Source organism: Pelophylax lessonae (genome assembly GCF_965119305.1).
Source record: "Pelophylax lessonae genome assembly, chromosome: 3".
NCBI classification, from domain to species: domain Eukaryota; kingdom Metazoa; phylum Chordata; class Amphibia; order Anura; family Ranidae; genus Pelophylax; species Pelophylax lessonae.
In genome coordinates this window covers 131815144-131836187 of record NC_138770.1, presented here as the reverse complement: position 1 = coordinate 131836187, position 21044 = coordinate 131815144, and the positions used below count along the sequence as shown (strand labels likewise).

Below are 21044 nucleotides of genomic sequence, written 5' to 3'. Positions count from 1 at the left end.
GGGCAGTATAACCCTACTGATATGGATCAGAGAGAACTGCATCCATCAATGAACGATAGAGAAAAATGTGTTTGGTGTCTTTTGTTTACTTGACTACAAAAATAATTTGCGCTCAAAAACTTCTTTACAATGCACCTCAGACAAAAATGGGTCACTGGGAGAGGAGTTGAAAGCAGCCACCTGTATGATACCCAATTACAACATCGACCACACTTAATGATCAAACTACTGCTCAACATTTCTAAAGTACCTGGATGCTAAAATCTTAGCAAAAATTTTGATGACCCTACTGAATGGAGGAACAGATCACCAGATAGGTAAAGACTAGGTGAGCTTTATGCCATGGCAAGAATGTACACCAGAATCTCCACCTTATTCACATTTTAGAATTTAAAAAAAGACAATGCCCATCTTATCTGTTAGCCTTAGTCATGAAAAGGCTGTGGCCTTATTAAATGCTTCTACTAGACCGCTGAGAGTTTGGACCCTGCTTCAGGACATGGGTAAAAGCTATTTATCATAACCTAAAGGCATCTGTACAATATCGGGTGCTGCTCATCCTACTTTTGAGTGGCTAGAGGAACTAGACAGGGCTGTCCTTTGTATCTGCTCTTGTTCATGTTGGCAAAGGAACCCTGGCAATGGCCATCAAATTGAATTTGAACATAATGGGGCTGGAACTAGCTGCATTTGTCTCTTTAGAGACAATATTGTAATGTTCTTAAGTAACCCACTTATCTCCCTGCCTAATCATCTAACTTCTAAATAAAACCAGATGAGCAGAAATCGGGAAAGATTTGAACTATGTATGAGCAGGCTGAATGTACCAAGTGTTAAATGCACTAGCAGATTTAGATACACCAACAAATTGAAGCCAAACTGCAGCTACAATTTTTTTGTTCAATAATTTTATTGATTTAGGAGTAGCAAATATAAAGCCACTGAAAGAACAAAGACACTTGATTGGCACACAGGCCAGCAGTACAGAATGATCAACTTCCAAGTGTCTGGATAACGAAGTAAAAGACGAGTGATATGGAGTCTCAGAGCCCTTGTAGGGATCCCATCATATGCTCATAGGTGAACTGTTGTGGTAGATGGAAGAAAGGAGAAAGAACAACAGAGGAGGGTGGAGTGTAAGTGTGGGGAGGAGCATCGCAGAGGTTTTTTGGACCATAGCTCAATGGTGCGTAGACGGGTCTGGGTCTCATAAATCCAGTAGACCGCAGTCAAAAATAAGTGGCATAAAATTTGAGATCCATGGGTCCCAAGTTTCATGAAAGCTCGCTATTGTAATAGTGAGTTTAGAAGTCACTTGGTTGTTAATGAGCATCAAATGGATTTTGGCTTTTACTGTTGCCAGAGCAAGGGAGTCCATCAGCCACGGTTTAGCGATCATCTCTTAACTGGCCATAAAAGAATATGGGTTGTTGGCCTAAATTGATGTTTGGAAAGCTAAGCAGGTTTCGAGTCGAGTAGATCCTCACTAAGGAGTAATGGGATATCGACTCCAAAGAGAATTCCTAACATGTCATAGATCTACATCCACTGTGTCTGAGCAATTGGACATGTCCACCACATGTGAGCAAACGTGCCTGGTTCTTAACAGCCGTACAAGTGTAACGTGTGTTTTGAATCGAGACCAAGTACCACCAACAGTACACGAGTCTGAAGTTCGTTTAGAGGGCAAAATTGCATGAATAATCAATTTTGCATGATCATTTCTGATCACCGCAGCTAAACAAGTTCTTGATAAAGCATGGTGGTCTTTGACTAGCCAAATAAAACAGAAAATGAACTGGCTTCTCCCTAATGAGAAAATGGCAGTGAGTTATGTTTTTAAGTTCAAGTAGATCTGGACACCTTGGATCAAAAATTATTTATTTACCAACTGACTTTGTTCACTTGCTTTTTGAGCTCAGAGCAATTATATCCTTTAATGAAAACTGGCAGCAACCTAGGCTTCATCCCAATCTCCCACTCTCTTCTCCACCCATACCCACTACTTTTCTCTGGAGTTCTTTACAAACCCCCTCTTCCTTCTATGTCCCTTATTCCTATTTCTTGCCTAAAATCGCCCATTAGTCTATTTGGGAGGTAGTAAATTCAAGACACAGTTTTGCTTTCTTTGCAATAATGTTCAATTATTGATCACTAAATTGTTATAGATTCCCTAGACCTAGGGCATAGCTCAATATGTAACATAGGATCAATGACAAATGCTTTGGCTCTCAAGGAGAGCATACCTGTAAGAACTCTTATCAAAAGTCTAAAACTCAATGTCACTATTTCGTACCATACTGCCCTGATCTATGCTGAAAAGTTTTAATAGAAATGTAGTGGAAAAAAATGCAGCAGATTTAAAGGCAACATAAGACTTTGGAAGGTAGGCCTACCTGAGGAATTGCTGGTACATCTTATACCGCTGTGTCATTATGTCTTCCAACAGTTTAACAAACTTCCTAAGATTTTTAACTTTGCTATCCATTTCCTGATATTTCTCTTTTGAGGCATGGTATTCTCTGAAACAAAGAAAAAAAACATAACTTGGATTATGATGAATAAGAAACGAGAACTTCGGGTAAAACAAGTAAACATGTATTACCTCTTCAGCAGGCCTAATATGTATTGATTAAATGTGCACATTTAAATTTTTCTTTAACTGTAAAACAGTTATTTTTCCCAATGCTTATGTAGCAGGTTTTCCAGGCATTGAGCCTGAAGTGGGTCTGCCATTGTTGCCAGTTACCTCTCCAGCGCATGTGAGCTGCGATCCCAGGTGTGAGTACTGAGAATGACAATTCCGGCATCTTTGTTTGGTTGTTTTATTGTATTTTAGGGGATGGGAGAAGGGAATGAGTGGGATACTCCTCTGGCTCAACTAGGTACACTTTTGGAACTCTTTAGCAAAAATGTGCTTGTTAGCTCTGTCTTGACGCCAGCCGACGCTTCCTGACGCTTGAAAGTAATGTAACACTGAAAACTGTGCTGGAACCTCGACCTTAGTCAAGAAGATCCAGGACTGTACAATATTGAACTTCTGACACTGCTTTACTCAAAAGTCACTGACTGGCTCCCTCCGGCCCTGTGCTGGCTTGAGGTAGCTCTTTGTGAATTCCTGTGCTGCTGCTCTCAACTGGTACACTCCACACTGTATACTGACTCTTCAGGGCCCAAACTGCAGGCACCCCCTTTACACTTCAGGGCCCTCTAACTAGGTACCCCCTCTAACTTCAGGGTCCTCTGACCAGGCACCCCCTTTACAGCTAGCTGACAATTGGATCCCCAGAATCTCCCCTGGAGTGGGCCCCTCTGACACTACAGAAGACGCCGTGATTGGACGGCAAAACACGTCTAGTGATTGGCTGAGCAGACCTGACGTCACTTCCGGCCAGTGAGGTGCACGCTGCGAGAGCAGCAAACCACCAAGCCGTGCTTTCATGTCGCCCTTATGTTATACATGTTTGTGAGTATACTTCCTTGTCTTTAATAAACTTTGAGTGAAACGTACTTCACTATGTTTGGCCTTTGATCTTATGCCTGAGGGAACTCGGATCATGTACTAAGGACCATCATAAGGATCTATCCCAACGTATCATTGTGTCCAAGCTGGCGAGGCAAGCTGCTTTTTATGATTGAACTGCGGATGACCGAGCGATTTGTGGTGAGTAGATTACCACAAGGGGGTGAGCACCCGGATTGATTCAGCAGGGCACAATTATTTAACATTTTGATGGATATTTATGGACTTTTATCAATTACAACAGTTATATTATTATGTTTTATTGATTAACACATCATTTATGGATTTTAGCATTACTGATCAAGCATACTGTGTGATTCACATATTTTATATTTGCACATTGTTGCACATTTGCACAAATTGATATATTTTGCACAATTTTACATTTGTTTTTAAGTAGCAGCGCTGCAACACTGGTATCACACCCTCTGACTCTAGGCAGACCCCCCAGGGGCAATCCACAGTACTCAAGACCTTTGTAGGCTTTCCTAGGACTGAACTCCTCTTTCTCGCCGCTGGTTCTCGGCACACTGGATCCCTTTCAGCTCAACTCGGCACCCTCTGGATTCTCAGGCAGCACCCAGAGACATCCGCTTCCTCTGACAGGAGGGGAGACAGCCGTACTCTCCCTCCTGGGACTCTGCTCCCTGCCAAAGACGATGAGTCATGCACTCCCCTCAAACTTATACCCACTCCCAGAATTCTCTGCGGCAGAATCTGGCTTCTGGGGTAGTTACAAGCCTGAATGTGTCTCTGACTGGTTTTCCTCCACTGCCCAATGAAAAGCCTCTCACAGGGCCATTGGGGAGACTCCCCTCTCAGCAGACACAAGTGGGAGCCATGACAACCTACCTGACCAAAAGAAATCATGGCTCTGCTGTTAGGCAGACAAAGCACACTATATTTTACCTAGCATCTACCTGTAGGGTGCTACACTTAATAATAGGCAAATTAGGAAGTATTGTCCTTCACATGACTGTTGTGCATATCAATAAACACTTTCAATAAGATTGATTGAGAGTATCTTTATGATGAAGTTTTAATACATCACTAAAATTAACAGGAGTTAAAATGGAAGTAAAGGCTAAGTGTTGTTAAAACCATCCCTTTCTATCTCTTCCCATCTATACTTCATAGCCTTTATAAAAGGAGATCAGTGTAAACACCTTTAGGCCCCTTTCACACTTGTGCGACCTAAAAGTTGCGCAGTTTTGACTAAACATGAAGCGATGCCTCTATAATCTTGAGGTCTCTGGACCTCAAAACGCATCAAATTTGGACCAAAGTAGTGCACGGAGTACTTTGAAGTAGTTGTGACTTTTAGTCGCACAGATTTGAACGGTACTCATTGGAAATCACGGAGAATGACTTGTCAAGCGACTGCAGTACCAAGTCGCAGGACGAGTCGCACAAGTGTGAAAGGGGCCTAACGTTAATTCACTCATGTGGTCATGTGATTGAGAAGCTCCAGCAGAACTGTGTCAGGAATGCTTGACAACAGCTCTGAAGTTCCAGAGACGAGACGTGGCATCTTCAGCTGGGATCTGTTGCCAAATGCCTCCTTCCTCCCCCAAACGATTGAGCAAGTTTTTAACACTTATAGCAAACCTTTACTTCAACTTGCTCCACAGAACGCCATCCATACATAGAGGAGGCTGACACCACCACCAATCTGGGTAGATTAAGTTACACCATGTGATACATGTTAACTGACTTTTTTCCCCTGCAAAGACATGAGCAGAAGGAATAGATGCTTGCATTTGAATATTTGCTCCAGAGTATGACACATTTTCCACAGCAGGAAGATTTTCTTATTTAAAATCAGTTCATTGGAAACATTTTGACCCCTTATGGAAAATAGATGGTGCCATTTATCTACAGAAGTAAGAAAAATCAAACAACAGAGTCCAAACTGCAGTGAGTTTAAGTCCATTCCAATACCCGCCTCTGATCCTGAAGTTTCCCCCCCAAATACGAATTCTCTAGAAACCTACCATACATTCCAGGTGTCTTCTGGCCAGTCTAATGTCCTTAAGGGTCCCTTACTTTCTGCTCCGTTGGTAGCAATCTTGCCGCAGATTGACCACACTCTTCCTACCATATCCAAGGTGAAAAAGCACGGTCTCTCTAGGAGATGACTACAGAACATCACCCCTCTTCTCTTTTCTATAACTTAGGGTAGGTGTTTTGTAGGTTCACAGAAACTGGGAATGATGATGAGAATAGTGCAACAGATTTCTGGCATAATCAACAAGTAGAACTTGGCTCCAAAATAAAAAACTGCAGGACAGGCAGGATTCTTATTGCAGAAGAGACATGCTTTGTCTCCTCTGCATTAAAGCTGCTTACCTGCCTGTCTGCCCCATGTGCAGTAAGCTGCTCAAGCACAGCTCACTGCGCTATTCGGAAACGCAGAATCTGACAAAAATTCCGTGCATGTGCGGTAGTGACGTCATCTCGGCCCAGCCAATGACAGCAGCTGGTGATCAAGACATGGAAGCCAAGACATGAAGATGTTAGTGGCCGATGGAAAGTTCTGGGGACAGTGTATAGCTGAATGATCGTGAGTATAGTTCCGATTCAACAGACAAGCCAGGAGAAAATTTCATTAAACGGTTTACAAACATAAAAAATGGGATTTTCGTACTTAACGTAAAATCTATTTCTCTGAGTTTGACGGGCACAGCGCTCCATAAATCATAACTAGTGGGTTATGTTGCCTCCTCCAGGAGTAGGACAAGGCAGAACACAAAACACCTGGCTACGCCCATGGGCAGTCCTCAGCTGGTATATAACCCCCCCCATCTCTGCTCTAGGTAATTAGTTTAGTAGCAAAAATCACATTTTTTTCTTTCATCCATCGACTGACACAGACGTCCAAAAGCAGTGCCAAAAAAGGAAATGAGGGGGTGCAAAAAAAACCCCAAGGCTAAAAAAAAAAAAAAAAAAAAAAAAAAAAGGCCCTTAACCAGGACACAGGAGCCTTAACCGGGTCGCAGGAGCCCCGTCTGAAAAATAAAGGTTTAAAGAAAAAACACCCCTCAAGAGGGAACAGCCCCTCTTAAACAGCAGCCTGCAAAACTTTGCAGCAAAAAGAAGTATCCGCAGATGCCAAAGTATCTACCTTATAAAATTTTGTGAAGGTATGCACGGACAAACAAGTGGCTGCCTTGCAAACTTGTGATATTGAAGCCTGATGACGGAAGGCCCAAGAAGCACTCAGCAACCGCGTAAAATGCGCCGTGACAGGGAAAGGTAGAACCTGACCTTTAATGAAATAGGCCTGAGTCACCATCTGTCTGATCCATCTGGAGATGGTAGCCGAAGAAGCAGCCAGCCCTTTTCTTGGTCCATTCGGAACCACAAAAAGCGAGTCTGACCTCCGAAAGGACTCAGTAGCTTCCAGATACACCCGAATCGCACGAACCACATCCAAGGTATGCAAAGCAAATTCCTTGGGATGAGCCGGCTTGGGACACAAGGAAGGCAACACAATGTCCTCATTCAAATGGAGGTCAGAGACAACTTTGGGCAGGAATGATGGACAGGGACGAAGAACCACTTTATCCCTACGGACCACCAAATAGGGACCGGGACAAGATAATGCCGCAAACTCCGATACCCTGCGGGCTGAGGTAATAGCCACCAAGAATGCCACCTTCTGGGATAATGTAGGCAAGAGAATCTCCCGAATATTCTCAAATGGAAGTTTCTGGGGAACCGAAAGCAGTAAATTTAAATCCCATGGCGGCAAGAGAGACCGTACAGGTGGAGCCACATGTCGAACCCCCTGAATGAAGGAACAACCTAAAGAGTGCATGGCTAGGGGTCACTGAAAGAAGATTGAAGAAAAGTTGAGATCCAATCCACAGAAAAGGATCAAAGATGAGTGCCAATCGACTCACACCAAGAAATGTACGCTTTCCACATACGATGGTATATTTTGCTGGAAGACGACTTCCTTGCTATCACCATAGTAGGGATCACTGATCCAGACAAACCTCTATCCCTCAATACCTGGCTTTAAATAGCTAAGCTAATAAAACCAGCGACTGTAAAGCAGGATGGTAGATTAGCCCTTGGGACAACTGGTGTTCTCTGAGAGGAAGCCCCCAAGGAACGTTTACGGCCACCAGGATGATTGAAAGATCCTCGCTCTTGATTCCTCACAGGGACTGCAGAAGAAGCCTCAGTCAAGAATGATGCTGGCCTTACCGAGGCCCTTGGACACCTACTGCGTCTGCCAGAGGAACCCGTGATCATGCCACCAATGTTAATTTCGTCGACTAAAACTAAAACACTTCAGATGACTAAAATACGACTAAAACTAAAATGGCATTTTAGTCAAAAGACTATAACTAAAACTAAATCGAAATTTGCTGCCAAAATTGGTGCATGCTCAAAGCTTAATACCATAAATAATAACATATTAGATTTTTCACTCCAGGACCAGCAGTAGTATATAATGAGTTTGGAAATTGTAGAGAAATGCTTAAATAATGCATTACAAATTACAATTGAACTACACCCATTCGATTATAGATGACTAAAATGAGTTTTAGTCGACTAAAATGTACTGGAGTTTTAGTCGACTAAATACGACTAAAACTAAAACACTTGAAGAAGACTAAAATGGGACTAAGACTAAAATGGGACTAAAACTAAAATGCCATTTTAGTCCTAAGACTAAGACTAAAACTAAATTGAAATTTGCTGCCAAAATTAACACTGCATGCCACGAACCTTGGTATCCTCCTGTGGAGCCGAACCTGCTAAAGGAGCTGCATGTAGGACTGTGCAAACAGAACTATCTTAAAGGTGGGTACCACCAGAACTGTCTGTGTGAAAGCAGCCGATGAATTGCAGCCTGTGGTTCCTGAAATTTGTACAGAGGAAGGACCACCCTGGTCAGAATTAAAATCAGACCTAGGCGATTCGATTCCCTAGATAGGGACCGGGAGAACCTTGGGTAGTTCGGACATCACTTGAACCTTTGCAGGATTTCGCGGATATCCTTGACGCTCACCAAAGCAGTCCACGGGGCCAGAAACCAGCGAAGATTCCCCCCACCCCAATAATGGGTGAGGGCAAACCTTCATGCTGAAGGGGTCTTGTCTGCGGGTAAGGAGAAGCTAGCTCCAGGCTCACCAGACCAAGCTTGCTTGGAAACTCCCGGGGAAGATGTGAAAGATCCATTTCCCTTATTCTCTGTCCCAGAAGCACGAAAGACTTTTCTATGTTCTGAGAAGGAGGGCCCCCCTCTGTGACGAGGCTCCTTCCCTTTCCTGGATTGTGAAAAGAAGGTACTCTTCCCGACTCTTAAGTCACAGCACGTGCCTAACCACCACCGCTGAAACAGAAGGTTTGGACAGCAGAGGAGCTGTAAAATTGAAAAACCACAAAGGAGGAGAGGGCTGCACACCCCAAATTACTTGTAGAGAAAAGGAGAGAAGATTCCTCCAGGGTTTTTTTAGCAGCAAATAATTCTTGAGATCAAAAATGTAAAATTATTTATTTTATTAACAACTGGTTAAAAAATTCCACATGGAAGGTAATATGAGCTCTGGTTACAATGCTGACCCATCAAAAATACATAAAAAGGAGACAATACATGAATAAAACAATCACAACCTACGAGTTGGTAGCCCAACGCGTTTTAACCTATTCCGTAGTGGTCTTCCTCAGGAGGTATGTGATGTCTACAGGATACATTATGAAATTAGAAATACAATGTACAAAACATATCAAAAATGCCTATAAGAGTATAGCCTGTATAATTACCATTACGCCGATGGGTATCTTTTTACCAGAGACTTTTTTGTTAGTTCGGAATAATCCTAGAAAAGTCCTCCAAGCATCCAGAATGGGTGGTTAAATTAATTGGTGGGTGGAGAAAGGCTATCCCCAGCAGGGTGATCTGATAGATGCATCTGGGGTGATTAGCTTATAAAACCTTATAACCAGAATGAGAAATGAAATGGTATATCATAAATTTGTGCAAAGCCAAGAGCGTAGCTTATAGAGCCTAATGATTAGAATAAAATTAAATAGCGAATGAAAAATTTGTGCAAGATCATGGGTGTGAAGGAATTATAAAAAAAATGTACCTAAAAAAAAAAGGGGGGGGGGATTTTTAAAAGTGGTTATTCTGGTAGTATTAATACTTAGATTTATTATGTATAACAATGTATCTATTCCTATAAATAGGTCTCATGAGCAGATCAGATAATGGCCCTCTGTCCATATATTCAAGGTAAAAATAACAAGAAAAGGAAATGTGTAGGAAAAGAAAGATACAAATCGGTTGTGAAAGGGTTTACTCACATGTATCGCCACAGATAGCATCCATCCACAACCCTATGCATTTGACCCAAAGGAAGGCGGTTTTCAAATGCCTACTTTATGGATGTACCTTTAAACCCCCAATTGGTAATTAAATAGAATATAATTTAGGTGTCTCCCACTCCTTCCCAGTGTTCAGAACCGCGTTATGCGGTGGCTCCCTCGGCGTTCCAGGAGGAAGGCCCTGGCTGCCACTTCTGTGTGTGCTGATGAAGCAGCACGCAGGTGGGGCACGACGCATGCGCACTGGCCCCTCATACCCAGAAGAGGTCCGGGACGCCGCAGCATTAGATAGCCGACCCTCCATAGCAGGGTGTGAGCCACGGCCCAGAAGTCAGCTGGGGACAAACCAACGGGGAACAAGGGGAGTTCCCCTGGAGGTCGGACCTTTGACCCCATGCCGGAAAGACAGTCTATCAGAACCCATCCAGAATGGGATGGAAGAACCAACCAGGAGTTCTGAAAAAATACTAAAAATTGACAAATATATGACAGGAGATCAAAATATCACATTTGTCCATGAAACACAATCATCATTATTAAAAATAAAGGAATATGCAATAGTAAAAAAAGAAGAGAGTCATGTACAAATTACAATTGCAATACACTTCTACGTATTATTACAATTGCAATACAGTTCTACGTATTATAGATTGTTACATCTTTATTTATATCGGCAAGCTTGTTTGTACACATAGCCATTTTATCCCAAGGCGAACAATGGGGTCACTATCATGCCAGTCGCAAAATCTTTTAAAAATGGGGCATATGATATTGATTCATTTAATCCTGGAGGGAAAGTGGAACTCAACCTAAAAATCCACCTTTGTTCATGCTGTAACAAGATTTTGTTCCAGTCACCTCCACGATCTGGAATATGTATTCGATCGATAGTGGTGAAAGTCACTTTAGGCATTCTGTAATTGTGTTTTAAACTTTTAATACCATGTGTCTGCCAATGAGAAAATATTGATTGCCTATTTGAATGCCGTATACGTGTTTGGAGATTTGCCTCCAAATCTCCTGTTTGGTTTTCCCAACGTAAAAGGCTCCACATTAGCAGACCATTGAATATACCACGCCTTGCGTTTGGAAATTAACAAAAATGTTTAGTAGTGAAGGACTCGCCATAGGGAAGTGTAAAGGTTTTCCGTTAATAAGAGGACAATAGGAACAATGTCCACAAGGAAAAGAGCCTGTTGATAAGCAGTGTTTTCCTCCAGTTTTGCCTTGATACTGACTTTGTACAAGTTTGTCTTTGAGAGATCTTGCTCTCTTAAAAGTGGTTGACGGAACTGGAGACACAAATTGTTTCACCTTGGGGTCATCCGTTAATATGGACCAATGCCTTTTGATAATGTTTCTTATTCTTGTGTGCTGTCTAGAATATCGCATGATAATTCTAGATGGCCCACCATCGGAATTTTTTGGTTCTTGTTTTTTGAATAATAGTCCATGATCTTTGAATGGCTTTGTTGCAGGCCTTGCGTAGGCATGAGCGACTATAGCCTCTCTCTAATAGTCTAGTTTGAAGTTTGTTTGCTCCTGAGAAGGAGTGGGCTACACCTGCATTATATTCCATTTAATTAATTGAACAATTGCGGGCATTCATAAAGTGGGCATTTGAAAACCTTATTCCTTTGGGTCAAATGCAGAGGGTTTTGGATGGATGCCATCTGTGGCAATACATGTTAGTAAACCCCTTCACAACCGATTTGTATTTTCCTTTTCCTACAATTTTCCTTTTCTTGTTATTTTTACCTTGAATATATGGACAAGGGCCCATTATCTGATCTGCTCATGAGACCTATTTATAGGAATAGATACATTGTTATACATAACTCCAAGTATTAAAACTACCAGAATCACCACTTTTGAAGGTTTTAACCTTTTGCTTTTTCAGCATATGTTGTGCTATATTGCATCTTTATACATAGATTTGTGACATCATCTGGAGGCAAGTCCACATATGTTTTCCTTGATATCGTACAATACAGTCATTCTTCATGCCAAAACGATTTTACGTTTTTGGTAAACTTTTTGATATTCATCTTTCACTTCATCGTCACTTATCACAACTTTTTTTTTTTTTTATCATTCCTTCACACCCATAGTCTTGCACACATTTTTGATGCACTATTTCAGCCATTAGGCTCTATAAAGCTACACTCTTGGTTTTGCACAACTTTTTGATATACCATTTCATTTCTCATTCTGATTATATGGTTTTATAAGCTAATCGCCCCAGATGCATCTATCATATCACCCTGCTGGATAGCCTTTCTCCACCCACCAATTAATTTACATCTTTTTGAAATTTAAATTTTATCTTCCATATTAGGAAATATTTCTGCAGGTAGATCTCCCACCATCCCACGAGTTTTTCTGAACGTGACCCCTTGCAAGCCAGTTTCCCTTCTTTACCCATTCTGGATGCTTGGAGGACTTTTCTAGGATGATTTTTAACTAACTAAAAAAGCTCTAGCAAAAAGATACCCATCGGCGTAATGGTATTTCTAATTTCATAATGTATCTTGTAGACATCACATACCCCCGAGGAAGACCACTATGGAATAGGTCGAAATGCGCTGGGGTACCAACTCGTTGGTTGTGATCGTTTATTCGTGTGTATTGTCTCCTTTTTATGCCTTTTTGATGGGTCAACATTGTAACCAGAGCTCATATTTCCTTCCATGTGGAATATTTTAACCAACTGTTAATAAAATTAATAATTTTACATTTTTAATCTCAAGAAATTATTTGATGCTAAACCCCTGGAGGAATCTTCTCTCCTTTTGTCAGCAATGGAGCTGTGTCCAAAGCTGCATCACAAACTGCAGCCCATGGACCAGCTGGTTTACTAAATCAACATAAGCAGCAGGGACCTGCACCCCCCCCCCAGGCCCTGGCGCAAAATCTTAGCCCATTCAGTTAGGGTCTGAGACACCAGGGCTGAGACAAAGACTGGCCGCAATGCCAAACCAGCCATAGTAAACATGCTGCGTGCCACAGCCTCTGCTTTCTTGTCAGCCGGGACCTTAAAGGATGGGGATTTCTCGACTGGGATCATGGTTGCTTTATTCAATCTGGAAACAGGAGGGTCCACCACTGGTGGACTAGTCTACTTCTTTAAAAGTGACTCCTCAAAAGGGTAATGTAGAACAAAACGTTTGGGGACCACAAATGGTAATTTTGGCTGTTCCCATTCCTTACAGGAAAACCTGTCAAAATAGGGCACATAAGAAAACACCTTTGGAGTGCGAGATGACTTATGCGTACCAAACCACACAGCCACATATGTGGCTACATCAGCCGCATCCTCCATTTATAAGTGCATCTACCAGCGCTTTTTCATTCGATGCTACGACCATGGAGGGATCATCCTCACTATCGGATAGATCTGGGGGTGTGATATTAAGCCCCCAGGATGGGCCATGTCCACGGCGGCATCAAGCTCAGAATCAAATGAGACAGACTGAGCTGGGGAAGGCGGAGGACGCTTCCTCCTGGACCTTTGCCCACACGCCACTTCCACCCAGGACCGCTTGACTGCCGTCAGTGCAACCATTGGAAGCTGGGGTTCTGAGGGATCTGCCACCTCCATAAGGGGGGGTCCGTGGGAGAGATGTGACCCTGAGGCTCCATAAGGAAAAGAAGACCTTGCAGTACAAAAAAACAATCTTTTTAGCACCACTAAAGGATCCTCCCTAGGCTCAGGGTACCTATTAGCAGAGAGAGAGAGAGAGAAAGAGAGATAACAGGGACCCCCAAAGACTCACCCCAACGACCAAAGGAGTGCAGAGAATTTGAACCCAGCATCATCATGGACGCTATCCTTGTTCATATGTCCTGGGCACAGGAAGAGGAAACTAAGGAGGAAGGGGAAGGAGGAGGAAGGGGAAGGAGGAGGTTGTTCGGCATCTCCACGATGCCTCAGTCCTCCAGCATCCTTGTGACATCATCTGCTAGACAAACATGGCCTCCAACTAGAGGACAGCTAGACTAAAGGAAAATGGCCCCGTGACATCATTCGGCTACACAAACATGGCCGCCAACCGGAGACCAGCTAGACTAAGGGAAAATGGCCCCCATCAGCTACAGTGAAGCATGCTGCCAGGATCTTTCCTGCACCCTCTGCAACGCTGCACCCTCTGCAAGGGGACCTCCCCAAAGGTAGCACACACGTTTCTCTGCTGTGCACTTTGCACTGGTCTCTGCACTGGAACCCTCCCTAGATTATACCCACACTGCAAGCAGCAGGGCATGCACCTAGGGGTCTCCCAGGCTGGGACCCACTCCAGACTAACAGGGCGGGACACACACACTATCCCAGGACCCTTACAAAGTGGGGATAGTGGGGGAAGACACCAGGGGTCTCTGCTGCATCCTCTGCTCTGGGACTCCCACCAGACTCCAGGTCCACACAGAGGGGGAAATGAGTGGGGGAAGCCGAGCTCAGTGAGGGATTTAAGGATGGGAGGTGAGGGATTTAAGGATGGAAGGTGAGGGATTTAAGGATGGAAGGTGAGGGATTTAAGGATGGAAGTTGAGGGATTTAAAGATGGAAGGTGAGGGATTTAAGGATGGAAGGTGAGGGATTTAAGGATGGGAGGAGGGAACCTGCAGGAAGCTCCGACCGTCCCTGGAAGTTACCTGCGTCCCCCCAAAAGAAAAAGGGGATGGGGGGACTGTACTTACCCTTCCATGGTGTGGGTAACGCTCCAGACAGAGCTCCTCGCCACCCAAGTAGGGGAGCTGTTGGCCAAGGGACCGCTCCGACTCAGACCCAAGCCCGGACGACCTAGCGCATCGCTCACTGGCTGAGGGATTTAAGGATGGAAGGTGAGGGATTTAAGGATGGGAGGAGGGAACCTGCAGGAAGCTCCGACCGTCCCTGGAAGTTACCTGCGTCCCCCCAAAAGAAAAAGGGGATGGGGGGACTGTACTTACCCTTCCATGGTGTGGGTAACGCTCCAGACAGAGCTCCTCGCCACCCAAGTAGGGGAGCTGTTGGCCAAGGGACCGCTCCGACTCAGACCCAAGCCCGGACGACCTAGCGCATCGCTCACTGGCTGGGTTGTGGGGACCACTGAATTTAGATTATCCAGCCTGTCGCCCAGCCCGGCAGTTGATTGTAGATCTCTTGATAGAAAAAACAAAAAAAACATGGAAGGAGAACATTGCTAGGACCAGAGATCCCAGCCGGGAGCCTAGGTTCTTACTTCTGACTAGACAGATTAAAACTGATTACCTACAGCTGAGGGGGGGGGGGGGGGGGTTAAATACCAGCTGAGGACGGCCCATGGGCGTAGCCAGGTGTATTTTTGTTCTGCCTGGTCCTATACTTGGAGAAGGCAATATAACCCACTATGATTTATGGGGCGCTGTGTCCGTCGATGACCAAGAAAGAAAATAAAATGTATTACATGTCTCTTTATGTATTTTTTCAGTGCTTTTTATTTATATAATAACTATGTTATTGGATCCATTTATTCTTGACCGCGCGGGGGGGTCCGTGACCGCGCGGGAGCGCGCTCACTCCCCAGAGCCTCACAGGCTAGCGACGTAGACCTACGTCGCTCTGCCTGTGAGGGGCTGACTGCCGCAGTAAATATACTGTGAGCAGTCGGCAAGCGGTTAACTGTATGAAGGGTGAACAGGATACAAGGTAAGTTCAATTCCATATTTAGTAAAACATTTCCCTGCCTATCAATGCTAACAAAAACTAGAACCTCAGTGCTCTAAGGTTATACCAGCTGTTTCAAAAGAAAATGATCAAGACACAAAACAAAGCAGAAAAATAAAAAGTTCACTATATTCTCCCATTACCCTTCAGCAACTCCACCTCCGGTCTGTGTCACAACTCAAATGGCATTCGGACAATTTATCACATTTTGGATAGTCTGCTGTCCATAGAAATTGGAAGTGACACTGCAACATAGGCTTGATTATTCTGAAGATACTGCTGTGCCTAGTAAGGATGATTTCACAGATGGAACATTTTGCAGAAATTAAGTAGGCCAGACAGAGCTTTTTTAAAACCATTTACAGTTACAAATGCATTTTTCTATTCAGCTTCAGGTAAATGGCCAGTTTGGCGTATAAGCATCAAATACCAGTTTTGGGCGCCCAGTAGGCACAGGTGCAGCATCCAGCCCCACTGCCAGCAGACATAAAAGGTGTTCTGTTCAGGTGTCAGAACTAAGGTTCGGTTAGATGGTCAGTACAATAATTTAGGGATTCAGAAGTAAAATGTAAATCATAGCAATTTATTGTAAATAATATTTATGTAAGTACAACACTGTACAGATATTGGCTTAGCCTTTTTATATGTGACCAGTATAAACACAAAAAACCAAAAAAACAAGACATACAACGTGAAACATTAAACATTTAACAGGGTACCGGCCGGTGCATAATAAATAACATCATTAGGGTATTGGTAATCAAATATAATTATTTCTGGCGGTGTACACCGTTTCTGTATCCTCCTATGATGTGTGTCTGTGGACTTGTGGGGGAAATTGGTAATCAGTCTTTTTATGCTTGATGAAGCAGAGTGAGTGGGGATTTGCGGTGGTGGGTGGCTGGGGTAATTTTTCTTCCACTTGATAACATTTACACCGTCCGAGGGTATGGCAGTATCCTTTTCCTCTTTGCTCCGAGTCTATGCTGTGACTCGTGGTTAGGTCGGCAATTGCCTAGGTTTCCAGCTACTTCCCTCTCAAAGTGTAAATGAAGTGTCAGGTTTCAGCGGATCATTGGTTGGGGATGGTTCATTTTGATGTTCGGTATGTCCTTAATGAACTTGTTGTTATGGAGGTTTTGCAGAGTATATAAGTATCTCCTTTTATATTGGCGGCACTGATGGAGGGGTGTCAGGTGGTTTAAGTATAATACCGTTTCTTGGGGACTATGCAGAGTGTGTGTCTGTGTTGATTAGTATATGGATTATTTCAGTATTTTGTTCAGTCTTATCAGAGACACTCTGTCAGCCGGGCGGCTGATTCTTCACCCCTCTTCCTGGACGGTGTAGTGTTTCCACTTACCTGACCTCCGACTCCTTGCCGCACCGCTCTGCTTCCCGTCCTCCGCTAAGATGCCGCTGAAGTGCCTGGTTCGTGTGCTGATCCCGATCCGCCGGCTCCCCCGCCGTCCACGTCTGTGACACTGCTCGTTGCACTGGTCGGTAAGGATGACGTCAACGCGTTTCGCTTCTCCGATTGGCGTAGCTTCGTCTGGACGTAACCTAACCCGCCCCCTGTGCCCTCTAAATACATGTCTTCACAGGTGATCGGGTTAAACATTGATTGAATACTCAGGGGGTTCTTATGATTTTAAATTACACATCGGGTGATTTGCTGAATAAAGGGCTTTAAACCTTCGTGCATTTTAAGCATGGCATAATCTATTGGTCAGTTTTACAGGTTTATTTAGTCCTGAATAATTTCATTTTGGTAGCCATGTTCCCAAAGTTTCCGTTTATTTTCAGTAAAAGTTTTTCTTGTTTCTTGCATGGGCATGTTATCATATAGATTACTTTTGTTGTCGCACAATTTATTAGGTTGCGGATTTTGTATTCTCTTTCCCCTGTGGCATCATGGAAGGTGTCTGTCCTGTCTATGAATGGACAGATTTGACATCTACCGCATGCGAACATGCCTTTACTTCTTGGGGTTTTCATTAGCCAGGTCTCATCTACTTCCTTTGAGAATTCAGACCTAGTCAGAATGCCTTTCAGATTTCTTGCTCGTTTTGCAACCATGTTTGGGTTGGGGCCTACTATCTCTCTTATAATCGGTGTGTTGTTTAGGATGCCCCAGTGTTTCTTTAGGGTCTCACGTACCGCTTACCATTGCGTTCCATATTGTGTAATAATTCTTGTTGTTCCAATGGCGTCTTTTTTCACGGGGCTTTTTCTTGTCACGAGATCTTTTCTTTCTCGTTTGCTTGCTTTTTCTTTAGCTTTCCTCAGTTGTTTGTGCGAGTATCCTCTCTCCCGGAATCTCCTATAGAGATCTTTGCTTTCCTCGTAGTAGTCGTTCTGTTTCGTACAATTCCATTTGATTCTTAAGAATTGGCCTGTAGGTATTCCGTTTTTTAGCCATTGAGGATGGTGGCTGTCAGCTTTCAGCAGCCTGTGGAAATCGAAGACAGGCCAAAATACACAATGGCTGGGCTCTGTCGCACAGGCTCCTGAACGAATACGGCTCTAAATACAAATACTTCCTGGTACAGAGTCCAACCACTGCGTATTTCAGCCTGTCAGATTCTGACAAGCTGCTTAGAGCAGCAGTTGAAAAGCAGGATTTGAGGCTGAAGGACCAAACTGCCCAAATGCAAGAGGTCTAAATATTGTGTTGTGGTAAACAATCTAATCATGTGTAGTTTATGCACACAAGGGTACTGAATACAGGAAGCCTACTTCTGACAACTCCATTGACAGTTCTCCTGCGGCGGCTTCCTGTCGGCTAATCCAGATCCATGCTCAGGCTGACAGCGCTCCAGCAATCCTAGGAGCTCTGGCTTCACGTGGACTCCCCTGTCGGCACAGACTTATCATCATGTCTCACTCACTGAGATGCTTGTGAGTGCACAATTTTGTGTTTTATTATTGTATTTTTGAATTAACCTCTACTGCACTATTGGCAGCTTGGCACATCTTACTCCCCCCTCCCACTTTCATTTAGACTTAGCTTACTTTATAATTTCTTCTCGATTTCCATGAAGCTCACGTTCCGAGTTGATCTTTGCTCTCAGCTTGTTAATTTCTGCATCCAGAGTTTTTGCACTTTGAGTGACTTCAATTCTCTCAGGATAAATCTGTTTTGCTTGCGAGATTTTACCCTGGAAAATATTCAAGTAAATGTTAAATTGGATAAGTGAGGTGATCTATTCTAGAAAAACAGAATTTTTGTAAAATCTTACCGCAAAATTCCTTTCTCTGAGTCCTCCGACAGTCGCCGCCCACTCACAAGTCTTCACCAATGGGTATTGACTAGGGATGCACCGAAATGAAAATTTTGGACCGAAACGGAAACCGAAAATTCAGGATGCCCTTGGCCGAAAACCGAAACATGACTTTTTTTTTCCCCAAATGATTTTAAATAAGTTCTATCAATATCACTGACTGACTGACACTCACTGACTAACTGACACTCACTGACTGACACTCACTGACTAACTGACACTCACTCACTGACTAACTGACTGACACTCACTGACTGAGTAACTGACACTCACTGACTGAGTAACTGACACTCACTGACTGACACTCACTGACTAACTGACACTCACTCACTGACTAACTGACTGACACTCACTGACTAACTGACTGACACTCACTGACTGAGTAACTGACACTCACTGACTGAGTAACTGACACTCACTGACTGAGTAACTGACACTCACTGACTGAGTAACTGACACTCACTGACTGAGTAACTGACACTCACTGACTGAGTGACTGACACTCACTGACTGACTGACTGACACTCACTGACTGACTGACTGACACTCACTGACTGACTGACTGACACTCACTGACTGACTGACTGACACTCACTGACTGACACTCACTGACTGACTGACTGACACTCACTGACTGACTGACTGACACTCACTGACTGACTGACACTCACTGACTGACTGACACTCACTGACTGACTGATTCACTGTCACTGACTGACTCACTCACTGACTGACACTGATTCACTGACTGACACTGACTCACTGACTGACACTGACTCACTGACTGACACTGACACTCACTCACTGACACTCACTCACTGACACTCACTCACTGACACTCACTCACTGACTCTCACTCACTGACTCTCACTCACTGACTCTCACTCACTGACTCTCACTCACTGACTCTCACTCACTGACTCTCACTGACTGACTCTCACTGACTGACTCTCACTCACTGACTCTCACTCACTGACTCTCACTCACTGACTCTCACTGACTGACTCTCACTGACTGACTCTCACTGACTGACACTTACTCACTGACACTGACTGACTGACACTGACTGCCTCGCGTGCTGCAGTTAGAAGGGGTTGAGCACTAGGTTGTGATTATAAATTTAATCCGTTCTGACTTCCGACACAGGATGCAGGAGAATAGGGGAGAAACTTTTTTTTTTTCTAACAGCACACATCGACATTACCTTCCTCCTCAGCGAACAACAGGGAAGGGAGGAGGTGGGTGGAGTGATGCAGCGATTGGCACGGAGGAGGATGAGATCCTCCTACACTGTGCATTCTGGGTCCCTCTCCCCCGGGACGTCACTGTAAATCACAATGAAGCGCCCGCCCGGCATCGGATCAAGGCGGAGAGCACAAATAACAGGGAAATGAATGGCTTTTTACACAGATCAGCGGCCATACATTTTCGGCATATTTAACCCCTTATCGGACGAAATTTCGGTGCATCCCTAGTATTGACCTTTGCTCCATAGGAGTAGCTAGGCAACAAGAATTGTTAATACAAAGCTTTTAACATAGACACACCCCTAGGGGCTGTCCCCTCAGTCAATACCTCCCTGCACCAGCATTCCCAACTAAGTTTGGTAGCATAGCAGTAAGAGTACACAAAAACCCCAAAAGAGGGGCGGGGGGTGGCGACTGTCGGAGGACTCAGAGAAAGGAATTTTACGGTAAGATTTTACAAAAATTCAGTTTTCTCTTACGTCCTCCGACAGTCGCCGCCCACTCACAAGTCTTCACCAATGGGATGTCCCAAAGCAGTGTAGACATGAGGGGTGGGAGACGCAACCGTAGAAAGGCAACGCAGTACCCACATCAGAGAAAGGAACCTTACCACAGTAAGAGAACCAACTGGGCAACAGGAAAAACGTGCTCAACAGGAGCAACAACCCAGGAAAAACAAGTAACCCAGGTGTAAAACACCCCAACAATCAAGGGCCCATGAAAACAAGGGTCCCTAGGAGACTGAACATCCACCTTATAGAATTTTGAGAAGGTGTGAACGGACGACCAAGTCGCCGCCTTACACACCTGGGCCACAGAAGCCTGATGACGGTAAGCCCAAGACGTACTCAAAGACCTGGTAGAGTGCGCTTTCACAGGGAAGGGAGGAACCTTCCCCTTCAAGGCATAGGCTTGTTCAATGATCTGTCTGATCCATCCAGCCGACGCCGCCATGCCCTTCC

At 44.1% G+C, this 21044-nt stretch overlaps 1 protein-coding gene across 1 annotated transcript in view; it reads right to left on the bottom strand.

Annotated features, from left to right (window-relative positions):
- Positions 1-21044, bottom strand: part of SMC6 (structural maintenance of chromosomes 6) — a 332391-nt gene that overhangs the window by 97307 nt on the left and 214040 nt on the right. Inside the window, exons 22-23 of the mRNA XM_082248885.1 lie at positions 18567-18712; positions 2397-2522 (exon numbers count right to left, since the gene is read on the bottom strand). Of these exons, the coding sequence (XP_082105011.1) occupies positions 2397-2522; positions 18567-18712 (272 nt within the window). The remainder of the gene's footprint in view (positions 1-2396; positions 2523-18566; positions 18713-21044) is intronic.